The 9,552-nt window shown below is 42.1% G+C and overlaps 1 protein-coding gene across 1 annotated transcript; it reads right to left on the bottom strand.

Moving 5' to 3' along the window:
- LOC104748880 lies at positions 489–1,795 on the bottom strand. The gene is made up of 2 exons (XM_010470460.1): positions 1,189–1,795; positions 489–1,103 (listed from the first exon to the last, which is right to left on the bottom strand). Exons 1-2 carry the CDS (start codon positions 1,564–1,566, stop codon positions 489–491), a joined length of 993 nt encoding a protein of 330 aa, XP_010468762.1. The 5' UTR covers positions 1,567–1,795.

Consider the following 9,552-nt stretch of genomic DNA (forward strand, 5'->3'; position numbering starts at 1 on the left):
AACTCCAAAGGTTTAGGTACTAAATGCTTCACCTGAAGCTGCATTTCAGATACCATAACTTTTAATAATCTATCACAAAGAAAAAATGCAGACAAATAATGTATACGTAAATTGAAGGCATACCTCCCCATTATTAAGGAGCTTGTNTGACCTTATCCTTAATGGCTAACGGATTCCTAACACAACTAGCAACTTTATAACCATCCTTGTCCGAATGCTTTATCTGATATAGCCATGACTTGAAACAAAAGACATGTATTTGACGTTATATACAAGACATTTGAAATATAATATGACGATGTTAAAGTAGAGACAAAGTATACAAATTGCTAAATTGTGTGTACGAAAAAAATCATATATCAAAATAATTACAAAATTATACAACTTCACAAAACTGAAATTAATATTGTTTCCTCGAATAGATAAATACAAAGACTTCATACTGAACAATAGATATATAATAACAATTTTAGCAACTTGTACGCAGATCATACCTCCTCTATTTTTTGTTCGTCATTTCTTAATGTAAGAGGTCCTTGCGTATGCGCTCCTCCATCTGTTGTGTTGATAACAACTTTCTTCAATAGTTGAACGTCACTCTCAAAGTTACCCATCCTACTCTCCATAACTTGAAGTTTGAACACAACTTCCGCTATTGCTCTAGAAAACGATATCTGAATATTATCCATTTTCGCCCCTAGTGTTTCAACCATAGTAAATAACCTTCCACTACCATCTTCACCCTGCACACCTGAATGCTTATCTCCAGACGCCTTCTCTGCTGAACATTTGTCCCCAACACTTTCTTTCTGCTCCTTCGCATTATTGGGGACATTACGGATGCTGGTTGGGGCTGTTTCAAGGAAATCATCGTCACTTACCCCTGCAACATGTTGCCTCCTCTCCCTCTTCTTCGTATGTTCCCCCTTCCTTTTTTTTACACAATCCCATTCTCTTTCATCCACTTCGCCATTGATCACGTCTAACAGCAGATTATCCAGTTTCTTCTTCAAACCTTCTCCTACACCATACACACAATACTGTCCTGGCCAATCTGGATATATGAACTCCAAAGGTTTAGGTACTAAATGCTTCACCTGAAGCTGCATTTCAGATACCATAACTTTTAATAATCTATCACAAAGAAAAAATGCAGACAAATAATGTATACGTAAATTGAAGGCATACCTCCCCATTATTAAGGAGTTTGCTCCCGGATATGAAGGCTTCGATATCCTTCCTTGGCCTCCCTCCTCTCCACCTTAACAGAGGCAAATCTACACCTTCTCTTACATTCCCGTAGCTAGCCCCCAGCACCTTCACGCTCTCAAATGCCCATATCAGCAATACATGGACACATCCATGGAGGGTATAAGCATTGTTAGGTAACCCAAGGACTTTGATGGAATCAACTAAACTCTTGAATCCAACCCTACCCCATTGAAAACTCTCAAATGCTTCTTCATTCAACGCCCTTTTAGCGTATTCCAGAGGAATCCGACTGTTCCTTGATAAACCAAGCACTCCAACATGAACAAGATACAACCGAGCTATCTGCGTCTTCATTTCATCAGACCACCCACGGCAGCTTCTCAAACCCTCAACTAGCTCCTCCCAGTTGGGTCCATTAAAAGCTTTCACCTTTAAAGCCGCCCATAAAGGTGTATGATCGACTTCAAACTCTGTTTCATCAATCTTCTCACAATTCAAACCACTAATTTCTTCATATTCATATAGAGAGAACCTCAGCGGCTTTCCTCCAACCAAAAACCATACCTCCGAAGGAATGTTTATTGCCAATTGATTGGATAATAGATAATGGATGGTCTTCCCACAAAACAGGTAGTCAGATTCGGCTAGATCCAATAGAACTCCCAGCTGCGAATTCTTTCTTATTTTGTCATACACCTCATCACCAACAAAGCCTTTCAAACCACCAAGATTGGACAAACTACAATCGTGGTGCATGCTTCTCATCGGCAGTGGAAAATTACCAACCCCATACAACCTACTTGGATACCTCTTGCTTGACCCCATATCTACGACAGAAGCTTTAGTTTAGTTATTAATTCAATATCACAAAACATTTGTTGCTTAGATTAGCAACGAAGCAACATGAAGTCACACAAATATCTTCCGAAAAACAGAGCTCAACAACATACAGAAAACTAACATACAATATACAAGGCCTACTATGTAATACTCGGGTATAAGAAAACAGTAAGCAATAGAGACTAAACCACGATATAGAAATTTACCTCTGAGCAAATCGCTTTATTTCCCTCCTCCTCTACTTCAAACCACCTCGCCGTCAACTCGCCGTCAGTGGTCCTCCAGCCAAACGTCCTCCACACAGATTCTTTTCACGCCGCAAGCTATCTAAAAATAGCTGATCTCAACCCAACAATCGTAAGACAAACAACACAAAGATTCAAGGGATCGACTTAGGTTTATGATCTTTTTATTTTCCCCTTTTAAGATCTTCGTTTTAAAAGAGAATGGCATAAATCGTAATAAAACACACAACTCAGATATAGAAGTAATTTGCAAACTTTTATGTGTTATTCTAGTAAGACAGAAATCTTAACGTGTTAGTCTAGTAATAAACCTACTTTTATGCAATATTCTAGGTAATTTCCCTATATTTAATATATATTTTTTAATAAATTCATAATTTATTAAACTGAATTACAATGTAAATTTTGTGCTAGAATAAAATAATTATATCAACAATACATATCTATAGTTGACAAAACCATAGTACAAATATTTTGCTACTATTGATTATAATATGGTACATAAAAAACGTTACTAATAATTTTAATATAACAATAACATAACGCTATTACGGAGATACAAATAATAGCATAGGAAAAAACGCTATTGTATGTGTCCCCTCTAAGATAGCTCCGGCAAAGACAGCGTTTACGAAATTGCTATTAAAACGATATAATAGCGTTTTTCGTGGGCTAAGAATACACATATTTCTTGTAGTGGACAAGCGGATCGTTGTTTGGACTTGCATTGCGCGCGTCCTCTTCAGTAAACGTAATAGGATCAGAGGATGTTTTGAACATGTTGTTGTGGGAGGGCAGGTTGCGCTTTGTTTCTGTTTCGTGACAGTAGGCTTGGATCGACCGAACTGAGTCGTGGCATGTTGACAAGCCGCCCATGATCATGTTGATCCTCCGGCGTGGAGCTGGTGGTTCATCGCGCTCTTCCGCGTCATGTTTTCGTTTTGGGGGAGGAGGTAGGCGAGCGATTTCCCGTGCTCAGTCATTTTGTGCCGAAGCTTCTTCTTCTCACTGCCTGTCGTGCTGCTGCTCGTCTCCCAGACAGTACTGGTTGTCTTTGTGTGTTAACCTTTGTCCGTTCTCGTTCTACATCATTATTTTACCCATTTTAGCTATAGTTTTAGTATGCATTTAGGATGAGTTTAGTATGATTTCAAGGCTCTAATGTCTATTATCAAGTATTTTAGGTTTCAAGAAGGTTTTACAGGTTTTATAGCAAAAAGGACCAAAAGGCAAGGAAAATACGTTTTAGAAAAGTTTCAGAGCTTTACAGTACGGACAACGTTTGAAGATTTTCCAGAACTCACATTTCGACGTACTTGGTGTCTATGGAAAGCTGAGAGAGTCATCTTTCTCCTCGAAGTGGAATCAAGTCGATCCATCCAACCATCTGGAAGTTATGCCCGAGTTATCGAGACGTACCTTAAACCGACCTAAGAAGAACCATCAAGCCCATGGGCTTTTATTTGAAGGCCTGACCACCGACCACCACGGCGGCCCAGTCCAAGTCTTCACCACCGTTCTAGAAGCTTCCTATGCCGCTCTTGCCATGCACTTATCAAGAGAAGACGTTTTTACCCTTACAAAACTTAAACCTAGATAGAACCCTATAAATACTCTTCTAAGCCCTAGGGTTTAGGGTGTGCCTTAAAAGTGACTTAGAAGTGCCTCAAAGCAACCCCAAAGAGCCAACGACCAGAAGAAAAGCCACGACCAGCAGTCCTCTCTTGTCCATCTGTTGAAGCTTTGAAGATCCACCAAACTCTTTCTACTCTATTTGCTTTGTACTTTGTTTCTAAGGAAGAAGATCTTACAACTTTGTTTGACAACCATTGAAGTAATATCTAAAACCCTTTTCTCTATTTATTCTTTTATGTTTATGAGTTTATTAAACCTTGCTTTGATGATTCCCTTAAACATGCTAGAGTATTTTTCTAGTTGGGTTTAAAGGGATAAATCAAAGGGGGGAGATGATCTTAGTTTAGGTGGCAATTTTTAGGGTTTGTTAGATTTAAATTCTGTTTATTCTATGCTTTAATTCTAAGTCTTTACTTAGTACTTTAAGTTAGCCTCATGAACTAACTATGATCTAAAGTGTGTGTGCTTTGCCAAAAGCTTGCATGTCTTCTTGACCTAGCTTAGATGTGTGGGGAGACATAGGAAGCACATACCCTTTACCTATGGAATTCCACGGATGTTAATCGAACCTGTTTTAAATGCTTTGATCTATGCGTCGTAGTCTGCGACAGTTGAGTTACGGGGTGTAGTGATCTTAGACGGTTAGCTTGAGAACTTTAAGTTAATGGTTTATTAGTGTTTCGTAGTCCAAGTTTTAGATAAACAAACTAACCCTAAACTTTCCTAGATAGATAGATAATTTAACCCCAGCGATTCCCCTTGATGCCTAACGCTTGTTTTATTATTTTTATTTGTTATTATTTACATTCATTTGCTTGCTACAACCGTGAAAACCACAAACCCCCATTTTTATTGAGTTCTAGCCTTACTTACTTCTGTTGGATTCGGTTGAACAACAACTCTCTCTCTGTGGGATCTATTCGGTTAAATACTACTACCGATTAGTTGTGCACTTTCAGCAGTTGTGTGGTCTTTTAAGGTAAAAGATTTGAAGTGAAAAACCACACACATCAACGTCTCTACTCTTATGCTTATTCAAAATCAGCCTTTGAAGCGTTTTGCACTCTTCGGTTGAGTGTCCGTTGAATCTGTGGAACTCGCAATACGAGCGCTTGCCTTTGTAGCCGGGATTTTCGGACTCGCGTTAGTATTTGTTCCAAGGCTTATGTTGCTGCTGTTCTTTTCCATCAATGGCAAACATCGTTGCTTTCCTTCCTTTCGCTACGGGCATAGTCCCTGTTGTAGTGTTGGCGTGGCTCGTGGTACTCGTCTACGGCTCTGCCTTTTGAGCTCGGGACCTTCTCTGGTGCTTTTTCTGTCGCGCTCGGTTGATTGGGGTTCCTCTTATCTTTGTCTTCCTCGACTTGAATGTATCGATTGGCACGTGCAAGTACTTTGCCTAAGCTTGTGATCGGCAGGATTGTCAGGTCGTCCTTGAATCTGGTGCCATGGGCGAGCGCGTTTTTTAACGCACCAATTACGGAATCGTCACTTATAGCAAGTTGGAACACGACACCTTTAAACCTTTCCATGAAAGTCCGTAATGACTCGTTAGGCTTCTGATACATTCTCCACAGGTCGGCATTTGACGCAGATGTGCGCATGAAGCACTGGTGATGCTGAAGGAATGCGCATGTCAATGCTTCGTATCCATCGATCGAGTTCGGCTCAAGTTTGGACAACCAATTTAGTGCTTTGCCGGAAAGACTCTCGACAAACAACTGACAGCTTCCCGCGTCTGATTCCTCAGGTGAGAAATACGACCGATTGATGTGGATCGTCATTGATTTCAGGAAGACGGTGGGGACTCCCTTTCCATCATATGGAATTGGTCTATTCTTGTTGTTGTCCGGATTGTGCCTGACTCTGACTCCTGAGACCCTTGCAGTGAATGGTGAGCGTCTTGCTTCCACCAGCACGGTTTCTAGCTCTGGTGCTGCACTTGTTGCCCGGTGCATCTGAGACGTAATCTTCTTCAGCTGAGCTTGCATCTGTTGAAGTTCTTCCCGTAGTGCGCGATTTTTGGCATTCTCAGATTGATTTGACCCAGCACGCTGATCCGCGAGCATCTGGTTGGTCTAGAAATGTACTCTTGGCTTCTCGCCATTAGGTCCAACGACGATCGACGAGAGACAGGGCCTTCCATTAGCGTTGTGCTCAGTGTGTGGAATGGTAGCGGCGTTGTGCTCAACTCGCGGTATGTTGTGCTCAGCTCGCGGAGTGTTATGTTCGGCTCGCTGAGTGTTGAGCTCAGTTTGCGGGGTGTTGTGTTCAGCTCATGGAGTGCGTGGCGCCAATGCGTCTTCATTTTGTTCGTGTCGAGGCTCCGATTGTCGCCTTTGATGCCTTGCGTGGTTACTTCGCCCTTGAGATTCTATCTGCGCCGCTTGACCGCNCGCTCATCCGATCCAGGGTTCTTCGTACAGCTTCATCGAGCGCGGCTTGATTGATGGTCACATGTCTGGATGCTCGACGGGGGTGAATGTCGCGCGTAGTGCCCATAGCTTCGCGGTTGTTCAGAGTGTCGCCAGCAGCTACACGATCAGGAAGGATAACTCCGGTTAAGCCATTTGTTAGAGCGATGCGCGTAGCTCTACAGCTTCACGAACAGGGGACGTAGCGCCTACAGCTACGCCATTGGTTGGAGCGACGCACGTAGCGCCTACGGCTGCGCGGTCAGTGAGTGTTACGTCCTCGCCCGTAACTGCTTCGGTCATGTTGACACCTTGGAGCTGGTTCATCCTCGCACGGGTGCGCCCCCATACGGTGCACCTGGGAGACACGTCGCGGGTTGCGGATGAGTCAACGCCTTCATTGCTGGAGAGATCGGTGTGAGACATGCTTCTGGTTTTCTGAAAACGCCTTGTCTTGAAATTCTTTTCGTCAAAATGAAAGGATTCCGTTCAGCCCCACGGTAGGCGCCAAATTGTTGATGTTATAAATCGACAATATAAATAATACGGATCTTAATGGGAATAAATCGGAACTGGTCTTTTTAGTAACGTAGAATTTAAGGATGGGTTTACAGAAAATGACAATTAAAGAGCTAAGCGCAGTTAATACGAAAATAATAGCTATTCTCTCTCTAATTGCCCAAAAATTGGATCCCCAGCTCTGACAATGACATCTGGGATATATAGTGGGCCAGTGACCTAGGGCTTCTTCTGTCTCTCTGCAAAATGACGATTTTGCCCCTGTGGCCAGATGGGCCAGATCCAAGACTTTAGGCCCAAAACTTCCTAAGATCTTCTGTTTGGGCTTCTGTAAATGTTGGGGGCAAAGCCCATATCCAACATTGACCTGGATCGTTCTTCAAATATTTGAGGACATGATGAGTAGCCTCAAGGTGGACGTCTGTTGGGCATGAAAGGAACTGGCTCAGGCGATTGACAGCAAACGTAATGTCTGGTCTCGTGATGCACAATTGTCCTATTAGTTCTCTATAAAGCATACCATCAGTCAACATGATGCATGTGTCTTTAGTAAGAACCTTCTTATAGTCCATAGGAACTGATTTTGGTTTGCAACCCAATAAACTTGTATCAGCTAGAATATCAAGACAATACTTGCGCTGACTCACTGATATGCCACTTGCATTTCGTGCAATCTCAAGACCCAAGAAGAAACGAGCTGGACCAAGGTCTTTAGTCTTGAAATGCTTTGCCAGAGATACCTTAAGCTGGAAAACAGCATAATCACTGCTACTCACAATTAGAATATCANGTCCTCGCCCGTAACTGCTTCGGTCATGTTGACACCTTGGAGCTGGTTCATCCTCGCACGGGTGCGCCCCCATACGGTGCACCTGGGAGACACGTCGCGGGTTGCGGATGAGTCAACGCCTTCATTGCTGGAGAGATCGGTGTGAGACATGCTTCTGGTTTTCTGAAAACGCCTTGTCTTGAAATTCTTTTCGTCAAAATGAAAGGATTCCGTTCAGCCCCACGGTAGGCGCCAAATTGTTGATGTTATAAATCGACAATATAAATAATACGGATCTTAATGGGAATAAATCGGAACTGGTCTTTTTAGTAACGTAGAATTTAAGGATGGGTTTACAGAAAATGACAATTAAAGAGCTAAGCGCAGTTAATACGAAAATAATAGCTATTCTCTCTCTAATTGCCCAAAAATTGGATCCCCAGCTCTGACAATGACATCTGGGATATATAGTGGGCCAGTGACCTAGGGCTTCTTCTGTCTCTCTGCAAAATGACGATTTTGCCCCTGTGGCCAGATGGGCCAGATCCAAGACTTTAGGCCCAAAACTTCCTAAGATCTTCTGTTTGGGCTTCTGTAAATGTTGGGGGCAAAGCCCATATCCAACATTGACCTGGATCGTTCTTCAAATATTTGAGGACATGATGAGTAGCCTCAAGGTGGACGTCTGTTGGGCATGAAAGGAACTGGCTCAGGCGATTGACAGCAAACGTAATGTCTGGTCTCGTGATGCACAATTGTCCTATTAGTTCTCTATAAAGCATACCATCAGTCAACATGATGCATGTGTCTTTAGTAAGAACCTTCTTATAGTCCATAGGAACTGATTTTGGTTTGCAACCCAATAAACTTGTATCAGCTAGAATATCAAGACAATACTTGCGCTGACTCACTGATATGCCACTTGCATTTCGTGCAATCTCAAGACCCAAGAAGAAACGAGCTGGACCAAGGTCTTTAGTCTTGAAATGCTTTGCCAGAGATACCTTAAGCTGGAAAACAGCATAATCACTGCTACTCACAATTAGAATATCATCTACATAAACCAAGGCAGCAACATAAGAGGTAGTTGTCTCCTTAATGAACAGAGTATTATCTGCATACGCCTGTGAGAAACCATCATCAAGAAACACTTTTAACAAGGATTTTTACCATTGTCGTGAGGCTTGTTTCAAGCCATAAAGAGATTTGTGAAGCTTACACATGGGATTCGGTGGCAATGAAGTGTCTGGAGGTGGTGTATAACCCCGAGGTAATCTCATGTATATTTCTTCCTCTAGCTCACGATGGATAAATGCATTGGTAACATCCATCTGAGTAAGACTCCACCCATTCTTAGCAGCTAAACCAAGGACCAATTTCACACTAGCTAACTTTGCTACAGGAGAAAAGGTTTCAATATAGTCTAGCCCCTCTTGTTTTGTGAAACCCTTTGCTACTAGACGAGCCTTATATCTTTCTATGGCGCCATCAGCATGGTACTTGATCGTATAAACCCACTTACACCCCACGACATTTTTACCTGGAGGTAAGGAGACAACACTGAATGTCCGATTAAGTTCCATAGCTTCAAGCTCCACATCCATCGTCTTAGTCCACCGTACATATATTATGGCATCCTTAAAGGTTGTTGGTTCTGTTTTGATAGAAATGGAAAGAACATAGGAATGATAGGGTGGTTTGAACATATAATAGGATAAAACCAAAGATAATGGATAGGGTGCAGTAATATGTTTGGAATGTGTAGAAAAACAACGGTTAGAATGTTGAATGAGAGAGCAGTGGTATCAGATAAGTAACCTAGAGCCTTCGTCGTGCGTCTCGGTTTGGCATTAGATGGTGAAATGATTCATGTTCATGTAGTGATTGTTTATGCTATCCCATTTGATGTACTAGAAAC

The sequence above is a fragment of the Camelina sativa genome, chromosome 15 (genome assembly GCF_000633955.1).
Source record: "Camelina sativa cultivar DH55 chromosome 15, Cs, whole genome shotgun sequence".
NCBI lineage: Eukaryota > Viridiplantae > Streptophyta > Magnoliopsida > Brassicales > Brassicaceae > Camelina > Camelina sativa.